The 22,566-nt window shown below is 44.4% G+C and overlaps 1 protein-coding gene across 1 annotated transcript in view; it reads right to left on the bottom strand.

The window, feature by feature from the left end:
* The window catches only part of EVA1A (eva-1 homolog A, regulator of programmed cell death), a 204,516-nt gene extending 182,235 nt beyond the window's left edge, over positions 1-22,281 (bottom strand). The window contains exon 1 of the mRNA XM_066180019.1: positions 22,182-22,281. Within this exon, the coding sequence (XP_066036116.1) occupies positions 22,182-22,281 (100 nt within the window). The remainder of the gene's footprint in view (positions 1-22,181) is intronic.
* Positions 22,282-22,566: the final 285 nt, after the last annotated feature.

Genomic DNA, 22,566 nt, shown 5'->3' with positions numbered 1-22,566 from the left:
ACCTTCCCAAAGGCATGTGCAGAAGCATTAGGCACCTGTTTGCTTTATTGACAGGGCGGGCTTTGTTTCAGAAGAATAGCAGGCATATTTCATCTTCATGTCAAAAGACACAGTGGCATTAAAGGGTAGAGAGTTACCTCAGGAACAAAACTACCGTCTTTAATCATCCCCATCTCCATTGTCTTGGTCACTGGAGCTCGATTCAGTCACTTCACCCTTGTGTTCTTATTCCCCACTTCCACTGTGCTGACTTCGAAAGCTTGGGGACTCCAGCTCTCATTCTAAAGGTGCTAATTACACAAAACTGGCAACTCCAACAAGTTGTCAGAGTTCCAGGTCAAGTAACACCAGAGAATAAGAAGGAGATATTAATTATAGAGAGTGGATAATTGCTTCCTTAGCAGCTAATCCTCCCATTCATCCACCTAAGAGGTCAGATACAGAAACCCAACACCTTTTCAAAGAACAGTGAATAATCTGTCCTTGTGGCCCTACGCAAGAACTCTTGGCTATGCGTTAATCTGGACTACTCAGGGGCAAAGAGCCTGCATAAGCATTTAAAGAAAATGTAAACACTCATCTTTCTTCCTGACCACCTGAAACAGGCACCTTAAAACAATCAGGAACAGGCATAAATGCAATTCATCACAGCCCGTTTCTGTTGTTTAGCCAAGACAAGCAATATCTCAGTGTCTCATTATGCAAAGACAAGGCAAAACACAAGAGCTGCCAATCTGTCTCCACATAACTGGTGTGAGGCACAACTGTGCTTAAATAAAGATCTGCTGGCTGAGGCATTAATTTCCTATAATGAATCCTACTGACCAATCACCTTGGACGTACAATGTGTGCAGAAAGTCACAGCAAGGTCTTTCAGGCAAAATATTCCTGGTCTTTCATCACTCTGAGGAACCCATAGCACACATCACACAAGAAGACTTGCCCCACTGTCTCTAGCTTTTACCTCCAAACCATGTGCTCCATTTCATTTTGGTCAGACTATTCTTACATCTCCATGTACAGGCCTTCTCACATGGCAGGCAGAGGGACAGCAAGCCACATAATGGGGAAAAAACCGTGGGGCCAGGAAACAGCTGGAAATCTGCTCTCTACTGTGAACCCTTGCTCAACTCCTACACACATTCCTCTTATCCCAACTGCAGAACAAGACCACACTTCTGAATTAATATAAAATTAAACCCATCAAACTCACTTTTAACAACTTTGAACACGCAGAGGAAGTTCTTGTATTGCAATGCTCAGCATTTTGAATCACAAAAGCCATTAAGTCAGATTTCCCTTTTGGTAAGATTAGACTCCCACAGTTAAATTTTGTTCCATTCCTTATTCCAAAGCCAAACCATCCTGTGACTTTAAGACCCAGATTCAATACTATATTTGGCTCTCCAATCCTGCTTGGAATCCTTACTTCCCACCAAAACACAACCAAGAAGCCAGGAGTTTAAGCAAGAGCTAAGATGCCACTTGGTTAAGATCCAGCTTAAGTCTCAGTTCTTCAAAGTCTGGATGTGCAAAGTCTGATGTCTGGAGCTGCATCTCACTCCTTGTTGTCCATTAAAGCAACAAAAACAAAACTCAACGTGGAAGAAGCTGAAGTCCAGCCCCCAGGTAAAGAGGCATCATTGCAGAGCAGTATTTTCACACAAGAAACCACCTCAGACCAAGGCAGAGCAAGGCAATTTTGTTTTATTTCCTGTAATACCTAGGCAACTCAAATAAGCCTCAAAAGATTTTAATACAAAATTGGAGAAACAAAGCAATGGGCCTCACACTAAAGAGCTGAATGAATGCATCAGGCGGACAAAAGGATGTTCTCCACATCATTTTTTAAATGACGTAATATATTTTATTTCATTTGTTGTCAACAAGTCCCATTTTTTTCTTTCTTGATGGCACCTTTTGCTCCCCACACAGATCAGAATATCAATTCATTACAGGAAAACAGAAACTTTTTGCTTTTGATATTTAATATCAGCAGTTCCTTTGGCTCACATGGACAGTATTCTAAGCCCATAATTCCCAGTCCCTGCTCTGCTTACTGATCAGAAAGTGACTCTGAAGAGCTGGGGAAAGCAGCAAGAGAGATACAGGCAGAAATACAGCCTGTACTTCCCTCTTTGGTTACATCTCTGCCGCCTTGGAAACAAAGAGAAGGAGGGAAAACTTCACAGCCTCAGATCTGGGCAGAATTTGATCTTCCCTTCAACACAGAAAACACCATAGAATCAAACTCCATAAATAATAAATCCAGGTCAGTTTTCAGCTACAATCCAGTGGTAAAAAACTCCACTATCTGAAAAGTGCCAACTTTGTGTTTGAACTACATGTTTAAGGTTTTCCCCCTGGTTTTAGACTTTTTAAAACAACTTTCCCTCACCCTACTTGTGAGTCAGTCTCTGCCTGTAACATTCCTCAAAGAAATGCCTTTGTTTTCTTTCCTGTGAGGAAAAGCCTGCCATAGAGTGGGCACCGCCACGGCCTGGTAAGTTGGCACTTTGTTCTGCTTTTCCAATCCAAGAGGTCCCTGCAAGCCATCAGCTGCAAAGCAAGCTACAGAGGCTGCCAATTAATTTACTGGGCCATTAATCAATGTATTCTATACCGGTAACTTTCAAACAGATTAAAGCCATGCAGGACCAGAGCAGAGGTGCCAGACTGCCCATGCTTGACTAACCTGTACTTGGTTCAGCTTCTTCTAAGGGTAGAAAAGAGGAGGAGAGATTGGAAAGCAGCTGGGAGGGCTCCAGCAGATAAATGATGGTACATTAAAATCAGATGGTTGAAGCTATTTTCCTGCTTCCTCTCCTGTGATGGAAACATCCAATTCACTCCAGAAACAGCCAGTTCTTACTGTGGTTAGTTACAGAGATGCCCAGCCTTTGGCTTGGGCAAGTCGAACAGGCTGCTTATTCCAAACAGCTTTATTTACAATGTGAGCACAAACCAGATGCAGGACAGGACATGAAAATCATATCTGAATACCAAAATCCACATTTCTGTCCTGTATATACAAGTGACAGATGCATTTTGTATCAAATGACACTTGGACAAGCACCCATCGAGTGACATGGGATCAAAAGAGTCCCTCTGTAAGACTGCTACAGGTCACAATAATAGTTCAGGTGGCCAGAAGCTATTCCTTGTCCGCACATTTAGTGGACTCAGGAGAGATGATGTCTGGGAGCAGAGAAGGTCAACTTTCCTGGCAAAGACCTCCACTGCAGGAAATTCAGGACACATCTAAATGTCTGCCCTCCTGACCACAAGTCCTCAGACACACAGCATACTAACACCTTACTTCCAGCTAAACCACTGGGGCTGGTAAAACTTTACTCCAGGTCACTGGGCTGGCAGAGAAGTGTGGGAACCCTCCTCTGCCCAGGTGAGCATCACCCTGTGCCGTGCCCAGGCTGCAAAGGCACAGGACTGGGCACAGAGCTGACCTGCTTCAGGCACATGCTGGCAACCAGCACCACCCCAAACACAACCCATCCCTTCTGCAAGGGACCCACAGTGCTGAACAGTTCCATCCCAGGACCACCAGTAGAAGGCTCATGGGGGCTAACTCCAGTTAATGTTTATGTGGGGTTTAACCTGACCACTTCCTTTCAGGCTTTTACTACCACGCCAGTCTGAATTTCCACTGTTCATTGATACAAGTGTTACCAAAGAGAGGAGCACTGAATGTCTCCAAGCCCATTTACCCTCCACCTCACAAGGTACAGGGCTGGGTCCTGTATAAACAGGGTTTTTGTTTGAGGGCGCCTGACGGAGCGGAGCCTGACCTTTCCCCTTTGGGGAACAGCAGGCTTCAGTCAAACCTTGCAGAGGGCTGGGGCTATTTTCCCTTCTCAAGGGTCAGGGTGATGCTTGAACTTTCCTTGTTTCAGCTTCCCCACCCACCCCATCAATCTCCCCTCTGCCCTGTACGACATCTGGGGCCACTCTGATTTACAACAGCCCTCCCCACGGCTGCATCTTCATGAGGACTTTCCCTGACACTGCTGAGTGCCTCTGCTCACTGGAGTGCCTGGCAGTCATGACCCCTTACAGCAGCAGAACCTACACCCTTTACAGAAGAAAGAAATCTCTTGCCAGATTAACGTTTTCCACACTAAATTCTACATGGCTGCTCTTAGGAAGGCATTAGGTTGGAAATGGCTAAGCCGTATGTGTCAAAGTGCTGCTGTGTGCATGGCATTTATAGGTTAAAAAAGTGTTGATTTTTACCCCTGATAATGTAAATAGGACTCAAGATGGGGGGTAAGAAACTACAGCCCTCATTGCTCTTTGGGGATGGAAAAGATGCAGCTATGTTTAACCTGAGGCACTCCTAGGATGTACACAGATCATTATCACTGCAGCATCGCTGCCATCAGACCCACATCAGCGGTCCATTTGCTGCAGATCTAGCCCCTAGAACTTTCATAATACCAAAAGCACTAAACCACTATGAAAAAGTTCCTCCTTTCCCTTCTGCCAGGAAATACAGGTGCTGGCTGGCTGTGTGCCAGTTACAAGTACATTTTTCAATAAGGCCTCTTATCATAAATATACTTTTCATTATTTCACAGCCAGATGAAGCCTGGCCATTGCTTTAGAGACTAAGAACTCTTATCAGACTGTTCCAAGTTTGGGCACTCCTCAGTAGAACTGCTGTAATGGCCCAGAGCCCAGAAAAAGCATTTTCCTGCTCTGGATGCTCACTAAAAGAAAATACCACTGGGGTGTTGCCAGGTGAAGTGGCCAAAGTGTGCCATTGGATTTCCTCAGCTTTTGTTTTAGGCAAAACAGCCAAGCTTGGCAAAGACTGCTTACTGTTTTTTTCCTGGAAAAATATTGGTGAGGGTAGGTGACAGAGGCAAGGAATGAGTGTTTGTGTCAAGCATGGAGCAAAGTGGAAAGGAGAGGACTCCATACAACTTCTTCCCAGTTACCTGTGGGTATCTCTGCCCAGAGATTCAGGATGGAAAGTGGTTCAGCATGGGCTGATGCATCAGTGTGTACCAAGAACACAAAAATGAGTGGAAATTAAAGGAGCCACTGGGTCCTTTGTGAAAGCAAAATCTGGAGACAGTACCTCAGGTTGGGCCAAGCCAAAGCAGAGATGTTCCTATCTCAGAGGTCACTCTTGAAAATTACAGGTGTTTTTCTTCTCTATTCTATCATCTCCTAAACCTCTATCTCTTGTTTACTTCCATAAGGATGAAAAGATGGATCTCAGAAAACGAAGAGCTGAGCCCAAACCATTGCGCTGAAAGAACCTACAATCTCGTCCCCACAACAAGTTTTGGTCTTTCCGAATCTAAAATCTTACATATTTGTGGATAAGGGGACACCATAAACACAACTTTCCCCACAGAGATATTTAAATTATCAACCTCTTCTAAAAGAATTAGATGTCAGGATTATTTCTTCTTGCTCAGCCACTAATCATCCAAGCACATCCATATAATGCCAGTGCCTCATTAACTTTTGCTGGAGGACTGTCTCTTACTGCCCAAAACTGGTCTAAAAGGAGAAAAAAAAAATTTAGCAGGCCTGGACAGATCCCACAAGTCCCCACTCAGCTGAGAAATCATAGGGGGGTTTTTTTCTCAGAGAAATCACATGCCAACTCTTGCTACAGCTTTTGTTCTTCAAAGCTACTATTGGCTCTCCTTCCTCCCAATTTAGTGGAACCACTATGCCAGGCCATCTGGCACATCAAAATTCATCTTCACATTTCATTATGCAACCCACTGACCCCAGTGTTTCCTCCCACTGACTAATGAGATTAGCCCATCACCTCCTAATTGCAGCAGTTACACCTTGTCTGCTTTACAACGCCCAAGAAAACAAATCCCCGGGTTGTTTCAGAGTGAACGAATGTCATTCTGTTCTTTAAAAAAGCACAGCATTTCTAAGAATAGGGGATGGCATATACATCAAAACAATGAGTAGAGTACTTAGGATGGAAAGTGAAAAATAGAAAACCCAAATACACTCATGTCAAACCACTGAGGCCAGTGTGGTTCCTTGGGCTTGTTTAGTTCCATCAAAGCAGTACAGGGAGTTTTACCTGGTGTTCCTCAGGGTAAGGGAGCAACTGCAAGGCTAATCCAGCACAGAGATTCCAGCACAGACAGAGGGTGGTATTCCAGCTTCACACCTCACACCCCTAATAGGAAGATTTAAGGAAGCTTCCTGAAAGAAATGTCAAAAACAGTCAGAAGGAACCAGCAACCATGGATGGGATGCCAGTGATCTCTAGAATCAATCTGTAGCTGTTATGCAAGACAGATGATGCATCCCCTAGAAGTCCAAAGCAACAACTTAGGTGAGATGGAGGTCTCTGGAAGAGTCAAGGAAAGGAGAATTCCACTGCCAATGGCACAATCTGTGCCTCAGTTTCTTCATCTGCAAAATAATGCCATTGGTATTTATTCTCTACATTCATTCTTCATAAATGATCAATGACCTCTAGCTGTGAGTTTCTCTTCATAGATTTATTGAATGTGCCTGAACATGTTAGCTTGAGATGTGCTGGAAATTCAGGACTAGAGGAAGAACTGGGAAGAAAAATTAGAACTTTGAAATAAAGCTAGGACATTTCGTAAGGTCACAAACAAAAAGCACCTGGCCTGTCTTGCCTTGGAGGCACACCAAGTCCCTAAGGTATTTAATTTGCAGCTTTGCCTTTTATTACTGCAAGTTTTAAAGTTTCCAGAGCAATCCTAAAAGCCTTATTAGACACCAATAATTATTTATCCATGAAGTAGTAACATGATCAAGCTGTCAGATTAAGAATAAAACAACCTTCCTCAGTTCTGAAAATACAGCAAGCTTTGCTGGTGCCTGGGCACAGCTGGGAAGGCTGGGTCCTCCCCTCACACAGCCAGGCAAGATTAAGATGGAGAACAGCCTAGAAGAGTAAATTTTCACCCCTGTCCACCAATTTCGTGCATGCTCAGTCTCTGTTTAAACACACCATCAGACAGATATTTCCACCCTCTTCCCACCACATTTCTGTGGTAAGTGCTCCTTCTGTATGCCTAATGTCCAAAAAAATCTTCTTGCCCTCATTGCACATTTCACAGGGGCTGGAGTACAGCTGAGTTCTCTTATCAAATGAGCCAGACACCATCAACATGTCAGCTTCTCCACAATGCAAATCAGACTCACTGTCACCAGTGGAAAAAACCCTATATGAAGTGATTACCCCTTGATAGCCACTCCTTCAGAGCAGAAGAGGGTGCTTACCTCACTCTTGCTCCACCACCACCAGCCCAAGAGTACAAGAAAAGACCTGATCTCTCTCCCCATCCATCAATGCTGCCATCATGCCGATGACATCCAGCTGGGATGGAGGCAGCTCTGATGTTCTTCAGAAAACTATACCAGGAAATGGGCCAGAAAGGCCTTTGAACAAGGGACCAGGCATCTGGCCAGCCTCCCTCCCCACACAGCATTCTCTAGCTTGGACTGCTTTGGCCAGCAGACACAGAAATGCAGCTTTGCACTAAACCACCAATACTGACAAGGCTGAGGAGGGCTTTATGAGGCAATTCCACATCCAACAGGCATGGATGCAAGGGTAATACCTTCTCACTCAGGGTACTAACAGCGTCCTGCAGCCCTCTCTAACCCTACAGAAAAAAAGTGGTTTTCAACCAGCAGAAAAGTTTTGCATAAAGAAACAAGTCTGAGTTAAAATAGAATTCTGAAATCTTAGAATCACAGAATAGTTTGGGGTCAAAGGGATCTTCAAAGATCACCTAGTCAAATTCCCCAAACATTTTTCACCAGATCAGGTTGCCTAAAGCCCTCTCTGTCATAAACCTGAACAGGTATGGAGCACCCACAGCTTCTCTTGGCAACCTGTTCCAATGTCTCACTACACTGATCATAAAAAAATTCTCTTATGCCTAGTCTGAATATTTTGGTTTAAAGCCATTACCTCTTGTCCTGTCACTGCAGCCCTTGGCAAAAAAGTCTCTCCCTGTTTATTTATAAGTCCCCTTCAAGTACTGAAAGGCTGTGACAAGGTGTCCCCTGGGGACCAAGGTGGGTCAGGCTGATTTGGTCCTCAATAAGACAAAAATAAAGTTTGGACCAAGATAATTCTGATACTGCACTAGGGAGCAGAAGAAGATGGCCCACAGCTGCAGTGGTGTAAAAAAAAAGTAGTAGAAGTGTTTAATTCTCCACCACCTCCACCAGAAAGATCTGGGGACAATAGAAAATGTAACACAGACCATCATCAGGCCAAGCTGACAAAGAAAATGCTCCCAACCAGCCACACCTGCCTGGTAAAGGCAGCCAGCCACCATCAGTCTTAGAGGCTGGCAACACTGGCTGCAGCCATACCTCATCAAAAGCATTGCAAGCAAACTTAACACGTGGAGGTTCAACCCTCTGAATTGCTGCTTTTGAGCCTACTCTGATGTTTGGGACTGCAGCAGTGCAAATAAAGGCACTGTCCAGGAGAAATCCTTTCCAGGAAAAAAATTCATTGAAGTAGTCACAGGCAAGATCACTCACTCAAAAGCAGAAGACAGACAGGGCTATCTATCTAACCATCTGCTCAGAGTTATCTGACTACTTTGGGAGACCCTTCTGTAGCAGAAAGTCATCAGAGAGGCAGCACTATTCGTGGGGGAGTACACACCTCCTTCAACTTCTCAGCCCCCAAATTATTTAGAGGTCACCACAATTCAGGTAATTGCAGAATCTGGGCTCCAAGAAAACCAGCAAGGACTCAAGCTGCAGTGAAAGACATGTGGAGACAATCAGGAATCATGTAATGAAAAGGGACCGGCATGAAAACTGGCAAAGTCCCACAGATCTCAAGCTCTCACAATGAGCTTCAGGGCTGTGTAGGCAGGGACAGGAGTTTTGTGACAGTCTCTTGAATCACGGGCTCCTCTCACACTTGGATCAGACTTGGGGCTAAAGCCTCAGACTTCAGGACACCCAAGGATTGTGGCTCCAATTGACTGGATGATATTTCATTTCACTGCATGTGATTTCTTTCCCACATGCCTCATTCCCCTCTGTGCACATAAAGGATGGAAACCTTGGCAAAAAGACTGAGAGAAATTCAGGGTGGGCATTAGTTACTATTTTTGACAGAAATAAAACAATATATGAAAAGAGGGGTTTGGTTTTTTTGTTTTGTTTTTTGGTGGGGTTTTTTGGCTGTGGTTTATTTTCCCTGAGTTGTAGCTTAGAGGGGGAAAACAGAAGACAATGTCCCATCTGATGCCTGCCTGATGGAGTGACAGAGGCTGGCTCTGCCAGAGTACTGCAGAAGTTGTGCTTTTGGAAAAGTATTGTTTTTATTTCAGGAGGGGAAAAAAAAAAAAAAAAAGAGGAAATGAGCAATCCCAGAAGGAAAGGGTCTGAGTACTTCCTCAGGTTGCACCATGAAGGAAAGAGATTGCTATTGTCAAAGGATTTTTCATTGTTCTGATCTTTCTGAGAAACCTTAAAATATATCCAGAAATGTAACAAGAACAGAAAAAAGATCTGTTTCTTTGGCTGCCCATTTGCACTCTGGCTGGTGAGACACAGACTACAGCTTACCAGTGCTAGTTACCCCGTTTAACCCTTGTTCTTGATAATCACATTTAATAAAAATTTAAAAAACCCAAACCACTTAGTACCTGTCAGGATTGGGCATATAGAGAAGCAAACTTTCCCTCATGTGAATAGCCTCACTGATTTTTAGTGAATTACTCACCAAGCCAGGACTCCTCATCACTTCAGCATCAGCCCCCAGGCTAATCAATAGCAACTAGCTACTACAGTAACAGACCAGGCTCATTTTCCCATTGGTGCCACTTTCAAATATCACACCCACAGTCTGCCCTCCCTGCCAGATTGCTTCAAGCACAAACTTCCATCCAGGAGTCAAGCTCCTGGCAATCCCTCCAGAGGAGTAGGACATATGGGAGATGCAAGGGCACAAGGATTTCCTTAAGGATCAGGAAATGGCTTTTAACCCAGGAAGCAGTGGGATTTAGCCCTCTTAGCATCCTTAGCAAGGGTCTATCCCATGGGAGCAGCCGGAATCAGCCAGGGTTGCACCTCTAATCTCCTAGAACTAAGGACCCTCAGCAAGAGAAAACATTGCTGATAAGATAGATAGATAGATAGATAGATAGATAGATAGATAGATAGATAGATAGATAGAGTGGATCCCAACACAGCACCCCCAGAGCTCAGCACTGCTCCTGAGCCACAACATCTGCCCAGGAGCCGGCTGCAGGCACAGCTGTGCTGCTCTCTTGTTCACACTGATGTCCACAGAGCCAGCTCAGGACTCTCAGTCCCACCTGCTTGATAAAGCAGCTTGGACATGGCTGCAAACAACCCCTCAGGAGCCAAAACTGGCATGAAGAAGGACAGGCAGAACAAACACAGGTCACAGGTGAAAAGGTTTGTCTTTCTTTGCCCCCAAAAACGAAGTTTCCTGTGTTCAGTTGCTGGGGAGGTTGGTGTGAATAGATTCTGTTTTTCTGATCTGTAGATGACAGCAGTGCTGAGAGGCAGAAAAGGATCATCTTCCTCACAGGTCAAAGCAATGACAATTCGACCTTAATCTTCAATACCCTGTAACAGGCAACTTAATCGGTCTTGTACTCCAATGACTTAAATCAAGAAAAACATTTTAAAAACACCTTATCATTCCTATTGTGATACCATGCTGACCAATCAGCTTGTTTTTCACCCCTCAGCAGGCTTTGCTTGAGCAGAAATAATCACCCCCAGCTCCATCACACAGATGTAGGAGCGCTGGGAAAATGCAGAGGAGGCTGAGTGAACAAAAGGCACTTCAGGCCTTCTGGGGTCAGAATGTGTATCTGTATGGGAGGTTGGACTCATCACTAATCCAGCTCTGTTTCTAATGAGATTGGTTCCCATTACGGCAAAAGGAGATCCGTGGCTTAATTTGCCAAGGGGACCATTGTCATGCAGCTTAGGGAAACAAAATAATCTTATCAGTTTGAACTTGAACCTTGCCCTCCAATTACATGGACAATGTTTATGAAAAGAGAGATAAAGAGATTTTCATTTATCCAGCAAGAAAAATGGATTGTCTGACAGCAAGCATTCAGTTTCCTGCAGCTGCTGATAGACCTTTACAATCCAGCCACTTGGCTGTACCATTGCCAAATTTACTAACTACTATCTCTGCACATTAACTCTGGACCAAACCCAGGACAAATGGCACCAAATACATTTATAGTGTAAGTTACTGGTACAGCAGAGTCTCTGCTCCTGTAGTAAAGCCAAAGTGAAAGCCTGGGACCAACAGCTAAAGACAAGCAAATCCAAATCAGAAAAAATTTCACCCCTTCTTGCTGAATGTCTCTCTGCATCCCTCTCCAATCCATCAGCTCCCCTTGGCTGTTATAGAGATCATCCTCTTCTGGGAGTTCTGCATCCCCCACACTGCAGCTAAAACAAAGAACATTATGGCAAATAACAGCCAGGCTTCATCTATTCTCTTTTCTGTACAATTCATTCCATCAAAGTTGTTTAGCCGAACAAAACCCCAGCGCTATCCTTTATTGTGAGGCCAACAATAAACCAACATGTGAGCACAGCGTGGGTCACAGATGTGGCGCTCCCGCATCGACTGTGGAGCCGCTTCCTCACCCAACTCACTTTTATAAGGCTTTAACCTCTTTGAACTGGAATTCAGATGAGCACAGAAACCAGGAAGCAAAGAGTGTTAACACAACAGAAGTGGTCCCTGTACAAAGGATACATGAAGAGAGGGACATGCTTTGGAAACAGTCAGATCAACAACCGCGGTTTCCAAGGGGTTACCCACACAATAAAAATCCAGAGAGAAATAAACTGAACAAATCCCAGAGGATCTATTTTTAGCAATATCACTTGCACTGCAGGATCTTTATTTGTGCTTTTGAATAGACACATATAGGCTTTTTTTTCTTCTTTTATGGAGGGGCAGAAGCAGGCAAAAAACATTTGGAGAGGGAAATGTGTTCAAAACTCACTTTAAAAGATCTTTTAAAACATGTTTCAAGGACTGTCCCCAAATTTGTAACTCAATTTTAAGAACTCTTATCTCATCCCAAATAAACTAACCCTCAAAGCACGACTGCTCTAGAAAAAAAAAAAAGTTTAAAAAAAAAGTAAAGAAAAAAAGGAAGGCACAACAAAAACTATGCAAAACAAGACTCTTCTCACCACTGCACTTTATGGCTCAGATCATCTGCCAGCTGAAAGTTTCCTATGATATCAACCTCTAGCTCATATTACACAAGTGTAATGTTGCCCTTTCCTTAGTGTACTGTGTCTGGCTGTGATGGAGTTAATTTTTTTTTTGTAGCAGCCTGCATAGTGCTGTGCTTTGGATCCACAACCAAAACAGTACTGATAATATATTAATGTTTTAGCTTATGCTGAACAGTTTTTGCACAGTGTCAGCACTTTATCTGTCCCTCACTATGCCCTCCCAGCAGACAGATTGTAGGGTGCACAAGATTTTGGGAGGGATACAGCCAGGCAGGTGACCTCAGCCAAGCAAAGAGATATTCTCTGCCATGCAGTACCACGTTCAGCAATAAAACAGAGTGGAGTGGGTAAAGTCAGCTTGGGAACTGATTGAGCATCAGTTTGCCTGAGGGAGGCAGTGGGTGATTGCCTTTGCATCACTTGTTTTGCTTCCTTTTTTATTTCCTCCACTTCTCTCTCACTATTTTTATGTCATTCCATGAGTTTTCTTGCTTTTACTCTTCCCTCTCTCTTCCCCTGTCCTACTTGGAGGTAGGAAGTGGAGGCAAGCAAGCAGCTGGGTAGTGCTTGGCTGCCTACAGGTGTTAACCCACAACACCCAGTAAGGTGCATTTAACTTTGCAACTGGAATGTTTATTTTAATCTGTGCCTTTCATTTGCATATAGATATTATAATATTGGAGAAGGAACTCTACTGAGTACCACACATTTCTTCCTGCTAATCGCAGCTTAAGAGAATAGATACGGGGCTGCTCCTGGAGAAAAACGTAGATACTGAACAATCTCTGAAATATTGGGGCAGTTAGAGCTCCTGATGCCAATCTATCTGCCTTGGATCCTTATCTGTGCAAAGCAGGTAACATTCCAGACTCCTCCCAGAAGGGTAAGTACATCTCTGTAAGTACATCCCTCACAACAAGCAGAATAGGGTTTAAACAACATAATAGGATTTAAATACCATTAAACATACAGGAAATAAGGCCCCAGGGCCATAAAGAACAGAAAAATGAAGAAAAGAATTTTAAGGTCACTGTTCTGTACCCTGGACAACATAGGAATCCCAAGGAAGCAGAGAAAAAGAATGTTCTCATTAAAAAGTAACATAAACACCCTAAAGGCTGGACTCACGCAATTAAAACTACCTTAATTTTAACATTTCTTAACTTCCAAACCTTGGATTTGAATAATAATGCTGTTATTTGAATGTTTTGCACAAGAGCTAAACTTTTTCAAAACCAAACTGCAGAATTTTGTCCCATAGCATCCTATGGGCACCATCAGGGCCACAGCAGCACTGCATGTACAGGCCCCACACAGACACAGAGGGAAGAGATTTCCCAAAGACCGAGGCTCAAAACAATAATCCATAACCCAGCCATAGGAGATCAAGTTACCACCTATCACTTTAATTGCACTAAGTGTCTGCACTCTTGGCCCAACACAAATTTTAGGAAAAACATGCGAGCCAAAAGCTTTTGCAAAATACAGCAAACGTAGGAAATTAATTTCAGGAATTGCACCTGCTGTAGAGCACCCTTAATATCAACACCAGCCCACAATGTGATACAGAAATCACAGAGGAAACATTAGCAGAAAATCCCCACACTGCTGTGTTTGTTTTCATATTTACTAGTGGGAGTAAAAGCCCACTTTAAACCCTTGAGGCTGATACAACACGTGTTGGTGATATCATATCAGCAAAACCACAGGCATCTGATAGCAGATGAAAATAAAATATCACAAGCACATAGGGGGTCTCAGAGTAGGTGGTCTGAATGTCCCCTTCTTGACAAGTAGCGCCATCAGGTACCCAGTTTGCCAAAGATTTTGTGTATCTCACCTGAAGTCAGCTCTCTCTCACATCCTGAGGATTCTGATTGTTTTATGGGCTGCTGGAGGAGTGAAAAATCTCTCACTTGGCAAATAGTGTACTGATATCAGGTCAAAAGTTGGTGCACAAAAGTACACAGTGAAGTTTTTTGATTGTAAATGGCTGATGAATCTCCTCTGGGTCTCTAGGCCTTCTAAATGTAACATTTAAAAAAGGAACTATATTTTTTAAATCTTTCTTCCTCCTTGTTGTGGGATGTGGGATACTTTGCCAACAGCTGGAGTGAGCTCCCCTGCCTGCCACAACTAAAGTGCTTGGACAACATCTACTGCAAATTCTTCAGCAGCACCTACATCCATCTGTTCATTCAAACACACTTCTGACACCTGAGCACTCGGAGGGTTTGCCCAAACTGCAGGTCACACACACACTGCTGCATCTTCATGCAAGGATCCAGATGGATCCAAGAGGGGTTTTGAACAGCAAGCCTCAGCATCCAAAGGAGCCCCATCAACACTGACACCAGAGCATTTACCAACAGAGCTCAAGAGCACAGAGTATATCTGAAAAGACTCGGCCAAGATTTATTTTCCTGTGCAACCCAGAACTACCAACTCATCATTGTCTCTCTGACATGAGAAGAACACACTGGGCTCCAGGCAGCCAGGCACCGCACACACTGAAAGAAGAGACATTCATCGTTTTAATTACTACAAATGAGTTCATACCCTCAGTTAGTGAGCTGAGCCAGACACATTTGGATTAGCCCAGACCCAGGCTGAGAGAGTCACAACTCACCATCCGTCCTCAGGCAAAAGGAACAGCTAAGTAAATAAATAATAATAACAGGTAACCCAAGTAGCTCTCTTAAACATGTCCCCAATTATTACTTCTACACTAGTTTTAATCTGCAAGAAGATGAGCTGGGATTAACTTCTGTGCTTCTGTTCATTCTGCACAGCTCTTGGCAAGTCAGCAAAGCTGCCTCACAGCTGAGCAGATCTTGGCCCATGGCCGTCTTTTGGAAAGAGCACAAAAATCCCAGACAACAGCGATGCTGGATCAATGGGGCACAGCACTGCCAAGGACACAAGGAGCCATGTACTATTGTACCAAACCAACCTGACCAAAAATCCTCTCAACCACTTTGAGGAGCACATTGGGTCTGTTCCTGCAGGCAGTCACACACCTATTAAGGGACACCACCTTTGAAGGTCTTGGGTATTTGTTTAAAGAAATTACAAGAGCACAAAAAACAAAACAAAATGGGTAGTTATTTTAAATAGTGTGTCGTCCCCCCCCAGGGATCGGGATTGCTATTTTGGAAAGTTCCATCTATACCTGCACAAACATGCCAAGCATAAGCAGCCAGTCTCAAATAAGACATGTAAACAGCCCTAGTGTTGGGCAAGTAAATCCCTGCACACCCACCTGAACACAGCACAGGCCAGTCTTCAGCTCTGAACACCGAACACATTGGGAGATCAGGTTGTGTCTAAATTAGCATCAACAAAAGGATCAGCACGGGTGCCAAGTGTAAATACACCATTTTTCTCCCCCTGCAGAGATTAAGTTTATTCTCCCCATCTCCTAGATTAAATTGTGAGTTTAACTTCTAAGTATATCATTTGAAAAAAGGATACTCCAAAATTCTCACCTTTTTTTTTTAATTGATCAAACTATTAGTGACTTATAAAACCTGATTTCACAGAGCCTTAAGTCAGGGAAATTTTTTACCTGAGGATATAAACAGTTGCTTTCTTTAATTCTGCAGCATTTGTAACCCTGATAACACACAGACATAGGAAGAATGCCGCAAGGACAATTTCCTCAAATTGTCTGTGCATCTAGTGGGATACTGGGATACTTTGAAGTTATTAAAATTACCACAGTAGATTTTTTTTTCTTTTTTTGTTAATACTACTACTTAAATAAAGTGTTCCTGGTACTGAAAAAAGTCTTCATCATTTTCTGGGCCCCTGCAATTAGTAGATACAATATAAATATTGCCAGTCATCACACAGATGTTGGGATCCCTGAGGTCCTTTGGCTCTTGCTGACAGCTGTGATGGCTAAACCAGTGAATTTTCATATGACAGGAGCCAGACGCACACATATGGCTCTTGAGCTTGAAGTCATTGTGAAACCATGAGGTTTCACACAGACCCCTCATGAGGCATTCTGGCACCCACAGCAGCTCCATCCATCCCTCCCAGACTGTGTCTCCTTTCCCTGCTTCCACAAACACCAACCAGCAGCTGGTTTTTTTGCAGCAGTAACAGCAGTGCCCATGGCGACTGCCCAGGACCACAAACACAAGGAATTGGAAACACGTGTTTGCCATCCTGAAACTCTATTTGGTCCTCTCAGCTGTCAGTAAAAGTAAACACTGAATATTTTTACAGTCAGCAGGCACAGCATTTTCATCACAACTGTTGGGAAATCCACAGTGCTTTCTGGAGCATGCCTCCAGACACAGAAACCTGTATCTTTGCTTAACATGGTATTTGGTCCTGGTAACATGGTTTTGTTGATACCATAAAGCTCCATCCCCACTGATAAATCAGAACAACTCTCTCAGGCACCAAAATAGCCCCAAGCCTCTATGCTGATTCTTTTCCTGCTCTCCCAAGAGCACCAGATCTGGCACTTGATACCCACCCAAACTCCTACTGATTTCCTCCTCCAACACCTCGCAGCTCTCTGAGGTCTTTAGACGTTTTTCCACCGGCAAACAGACATATGTGACACAAACCTCAGTTGCAGCTTCCCTCTGTGAGAACCCCTCAGTCCTTTCTCCCAGACACAGCCACTTTCAGCTCCCATCCAAAGCAGCCACAGCTCCAGAAAGTAATCAGAAGAGGCCAAGTGGTTTTAAACCACCTTTGATGAGGTTTTGGATTTTGTCAGCTCTGCAAAGGAGAATTTCTCTACCCCAGCACAGGCAGTTTGCCCTCAGTAAGCCAAACTGCAGCCCAGGCAGCTGTGATGGATGGGGTAGCACATCTGGTCTCCAGCTGAGGAGGAAAAGATCACCTGGGGCAGGGACCTCTCTAGGCAGCAACCTGAGGTCCATCCTACCTCATCACTCAGAGTCCTTCCCCAAGACAAGGTATGGAGGTGGCCTGGATTTGGCCCAGCCTCTAACCAAAGCCTAAAGCACGTCTGTTTGCCCCTGGAGTCAAAACCTCAACCCTCATTACTGAGTTACAATTTCTTTTCCTGTGTGGTGGTGTGTCTGCCTTTCTCCTGAAAATGCCGTCTTTTACAGCCTGAAACCTTCAGCATGGAAATCCTGGTTGCCCCTTGACACCATGGACCCATTCAGCGCTATTAGGCATTCAGAAGCTGTTAGCATGTAGATTTTGGTGATAATTTGGTGAATGGAGTTGTCAAACAAATTGCCTTTATTATGGACTGATTAAATGCAATCAGGGAGAAGTGCCTTTCCCCTCCCCAACTCCAGCCCTCATCACTCAAACAAACACACTGAGCCAATTAGCAGGGAGGTGGCAAAAGCAGCTTTCACTTGAAACCCGATATTCTTGGGGAAAAGGGAAAAAAAAAAAGAAAACCAACCACCACCAACAATAATAACAACAACAACAAAAAATCTCTGTGCTTTCAAAACCAAGATGGGCCTCCAGGGAGAAGTTCCAAAAGCTACCCAGGGCTCACCTGCAGGGTGTGGATGGGAGTTATCAGTATTCATCTGGCTCGATGCCAGATCAGCTCTCTTAAGCAAAGTGCTGCTCACATCCAGCTTGTGCCAAAATCTAATGCAAAGAACATAAACATTAAAGCAGGCCCAAGGGGAGCAGCACTACAGGAGCTGGTTTTTCTTTCAGCAGGGTTCTCCTGTGTCAGAAAAGGCACGACCTCCCAGCCAAGCTGTTTCCATGCCTAGAAACCTAAGTTTTTTTGACTTTGGTCCTTGCAGTGGATTCTCTGATGTCTGGAAATGCATGAGTTCACAACCCTTTCTGCAGTAGTGGAGGGACCTGTCTCCATTAACATGAAACTCGTGGCAATTACACAGATCTGATGCCACTACCCTTCTGCCCAACGTGCCTGAAATCAGCTAAGAGAAAATCCTTGAGGAGAATTGGAGCATGGCATGATAAGGACATAAGTTTAATTCCTTGCAGGTATGCAGCTGGAAGTTAAATGGTCACCTTGGCAGCAGTGGGCAGAGCAAAATTCAACATGTATTTGCATGATTTAGCTTCAGAGACAGGAACATTGTGGCTGAGCAGAGAGAGCACACAGGATATGAGCAATAGCTGTTGACTAAGCTTTCAATGCCTATATTCAAAGTTAGCACCAAAGCCTACTTTTGGCCTCATTTTCATCAACCTTGTCCCTCTGAGGAGCAAGGCCTGTGCACTGCACATGGATCACTGCCTCCCAGAGCCTATTCAGAGGAGCTATGGCACAGCTTCCTCTGGCAGGGCAAGGGCATTGCTCTGTCCTGGACTCTCACTAAAATTAGAAGGGGCCTAAAACAAAAGTGAAGTTTTATCGAACAGCAAGTATTTTGGAGAATTCATTGCTGCTACTGAGATTAGGACTAGAGGTTTATGGTTAATGTACAGAGATTCAAAAGATCACATTCTTACCACATACATCATCACAGTCCTCAAATATCACCTAGAATATAAGCCGTGTCACATCAAGACAGCAGGTTCTAAGCACTCAAACGGTCCTGAGCACAAGAACAGATCACAGAATGAGATTAAACCCAGAGTCCATTCTACAAGCAGCCACAGAGAAAAAGTCCAGGTCTTCTTAAGAAGTGGCTGCAAAGCACCTGATAACTCCACTCTCTCCCTCAGGATCTGCTTCCTACCCCCATACCCTGCTGCAAACATCAATGCTTAAAGAACTATTAAAGAAAACAACTTCAAAACTCTTCACATAGTTCAAATACTTCACTTAAAAGGAATTTGAATTCTTACATCTCAGATTGCACCAGTGCCCAGCAGGACATGCACTGCTCATGTTCATGTTGTGGTGTTTGAGCTGTTCAAACAGGAGGGATGGAGCCCCAGTGTGAGACTGTGTGCTCAGGGGTTAGAAATCCCCACCAGCCCTGCTTGTGCTCTCCTGTGAGAGCTGAGACTCAGTTAACCACATCTCTGGGCACCTTCTGAGGGTGTGCCTTGCCATGACCTATATAAAAACGAAATCTCCTTCCTGATGAGAGACACATCACTTGAAGACCCAGCCAGTGGGAGAGTACTGGGAGCAGTGGGACGTGGTCGAGTGTGAAGTTCTTGGTAAGTTTTTTATCCAGGCCTATTGCAGAGCTGCAGCATGGAAGTCAGGTCAGTTCTGCTGACGTGATCTGCTTAGAGCTCAAGACTGGTTGCCCCTGAGCTTTCCTTCCAGGGCGGGATGCATGCACACTGGTCACCACTGCATGGACATGACCCATTACAAACAGCAGCACCTCCTTGGTAATGCTGAGTCAAACCAAGCTGAGAAGCCAGAGAGGTTTTGCTGCTATACAAGGTCTACAGGACTTGAGTTTAAACCCCCATTCTTCCCCAGAGAGCATCAGCTGCTGTCTCTGGACAGTACTGCTATTCATTTGCAAGCTGGAAAAGCCTTTACATCCCCAAGAGCTGTGTCATCTTCCTGCAGCACCAGCTGCTGCAGAAACCTCTGTGGGATCACATCAAGCCTTAGATACCTCAGCAGTAATACCCCATACAAATCCACTCATGTCCCTGGGGTGCAGACAATTTATGTTTTGGCTGCACCACCTCTAGGTGGGATGGCATACAATAAAGCTGTAAGTCTTCTCCAAAGATGTTCACCTGCTCAATTCCAGTCATGCCAGAGAAGAATTCAGAACATGCTGAAGTATAGAAAAGTGTGTAATAGGCCAGAAACAATTACAGTGAAGTAATGTTAGAAGGTTGCCTCCCTTCCATTCCTTAAGCCAGCTGACAATTCACTTATGGGGATAACAATGACAAACAAGATGCTCCATCAGGTAGGAAGAGTTACCTGGGCTGCTGCTCCTTCAGAGAGGCACATAGTGCAAACCCTCATGTGTTGGAGAGAGGTGAATGGGGTCAGCGCAATATGTGCTGGGAAAGCATAAGGTGTGATTTGGGAAATGCTGTACCTTTTCCTACCCCCTTTCATCTTGTGGTTACTCAGCTCCTGAGCTTACAAAACTCTATTTGAGCTGCTACACCCTGGGTACAGCCCTTTCCTGCAGCAAATCATGTTTCCTGTCCTGCAAGGTACAGTCAGTCCAACAAGACTGGGGACATTCGCCAAGCCTGCTATCAGAAAACATACGTTGGAACTGGCAGAAGGTTTCAACAGTTATGGAAACTCGTGGGAGGTTGTGCTGTTGGGATTACAGACCGTGCTTCAGAATGCAGCCTTGCCACACACATCCACAGGGATGGATAAGCCACCCCTCTTCTCCCAAAGCATGACAGTTCAGGTGGATGCTACAGAAAACTTTACTTTCTTATCAGCAAGCTTCTTATCCATTTTTTAAAAGAACAGCATCTGCTCCCCCCTGCCAGCGCCACTGAAGCCTATCAAATTTCCTTCCACTGTTCCAGCTATGTTGTACAAACACAATGTAAAGCACCTTTGCCCTGGGACACCTGTATACATTTTAACGCTTGGCAATTTGGCCTGACTGGGAAAACTTAATCTACATTTCAGAAAGACACCTCCTTTCCCCGTTGCAGCTTTTGCTCCCATCATGCCCGCTCCATGCACCCCCTCTGCATCAACTTGCTTGCAAGCAGGAGCACAGAGAAAGCTCAGTGCCAAGAGAAGGATAAAAGCACACTACAAACAGGGAAATGCCTCAGTCCTTTCCATTCAGAGGCAGATCTGCCTTGAATGGGAGCCCCCAGGACTGATGTGCCCCCAAAAGAGACTGAATCACAGGCAAGCCGGCCCCCTTCAATTCACATTAAGACCTCCAGCCACGGTTTATATTCCTTCCCCCACCATCCACCACAAGCTCCTCCTTTCTAACACAAATTTCTCACAGCACACACACATGCACTCCCAGGCAGTGAGCAGCAGTGCTGGGATGTGTTGAAACTCAGGTCCAGTGAGGTTCAACCCTTGCAAATGACACTTTTTCATCCGCAAACTATAATTGGCAGCTCTTGTCCACTACAAGAGTTTTGCAAAACATCCCTAAAGAGTATGCCAGGCTAGTTATTCACACTAAGACCCAAAATTAGAACCAATATCCTAAAAGAAAAGCGGCCCTCACTGGGCACTCCCAAGCAAACTGACCAGCCCTGCTAAAGCTGCAAAATGAAATCTCTTATGTTTTCTCAGATCCACGTGCACATCCAGAAAGAACAGAAGCAGAAACATAATTTTAAAGCAACTAATGCAGCTATAGAGTTATAAAACTTACATGGGATGCCAGACTTTCAAAGTTCTGGGTATTTACCTGCTGTGTACAACTCAAAACAAGTGCTATCAACATTTCTAGATTCAGAAAATATTAATAAAAGAGACACTTTTTTTGCAGCTTAAGAAAACACAGGCTCAGAATATAATTTTTCCTGTACATGCACCCCCTTTATCTCAGCTCAGGGGGCTTTTGCAACAGTCAGGAGCTGTATGCTAAGAGGAGGGAATCTGGCCCACCACAAAATAATTTAGGCTTGCTATGTTAGCTTTAATTTACATCCTAAACCTTCCCACTCCCCTAATCCACCTCTTTTCACTTCTGTGAGAAACACAGCACAAAACCTCCTAAAAACTTACACAGGTTAATACCATTCCTGCTGCTAATTTACACAAGTTAACACTATTCTTTTTCTTGTTCCCAAAGTTAGTCAGACTAACTCTTTTGAAATAGTTTTGCTAATTATTGAGAAAGGCTTTTAAGAAACTTAAAATCCTCTTACGGAAGACACATTTCATCTTTGGCTTATTTTTAAAAGATTAAAATTACTCCCCACGTAACTGCCCCAGATCTGCTCACATCCCCTTTCCCTGAGCTGCTCCTGAGCACTGGAATAAGAGTCCCCGTGCATAAGCAGCACACGAAAGGATCGGCGCTTCTCCCTACCTGAGAAGTCTGCAGAAGTCTTGCCAAAGTTGCTGAAAGCTGTCAAGCACATGAGTCCTAGGAGGAAGGTGGAGGTGAGAAACACATCTGGGCAGCACATCCTTAGGTGTCCCCACGGCTTGTTCCAGAGAAAAGGAAAGCAGTTTCTGCCCCTGCCCAGCACTCCTCATTGCCCGGAGAACAGCGTTAGTCCCATTGCTTGGAAGGCTCACAGCCAGCGGCGGGGAAGGAAAAGCACTCGGCACACACACACACACTCACACACACACACATCCCTGGGAGTGAATGAAACCCGGCTGAGGAATGAGACAGACCTACCTGAGCCTTGGCGGAGTTCCCAGGGTCCTAAAAGCCACCTCTTTGCCCAAATTCGCTGCAGACTGTT

The sequence above is a fragment of the Chamaea fasciata genome, unplaced genomic scaffold, assembly GCF_029207755.1.
Source record: "Chamaea fasciata isolate MVZ Bird 193981 ecotype frontalis unplaced genomic scaffold, bChaFas1.0.hap1 SCAF_3, whole genome shotgun sequence".
In the NCBI taxonomy this organism is placed as follows: Eukaryota; Metazoa; Chordata; class Aves; order Passeriformes; family Sylviidae; genus Chamaea; species Chamaea fasciata.
This window is presented reverse-complemented; position numbering and strand designations above follow the sequence as displayed.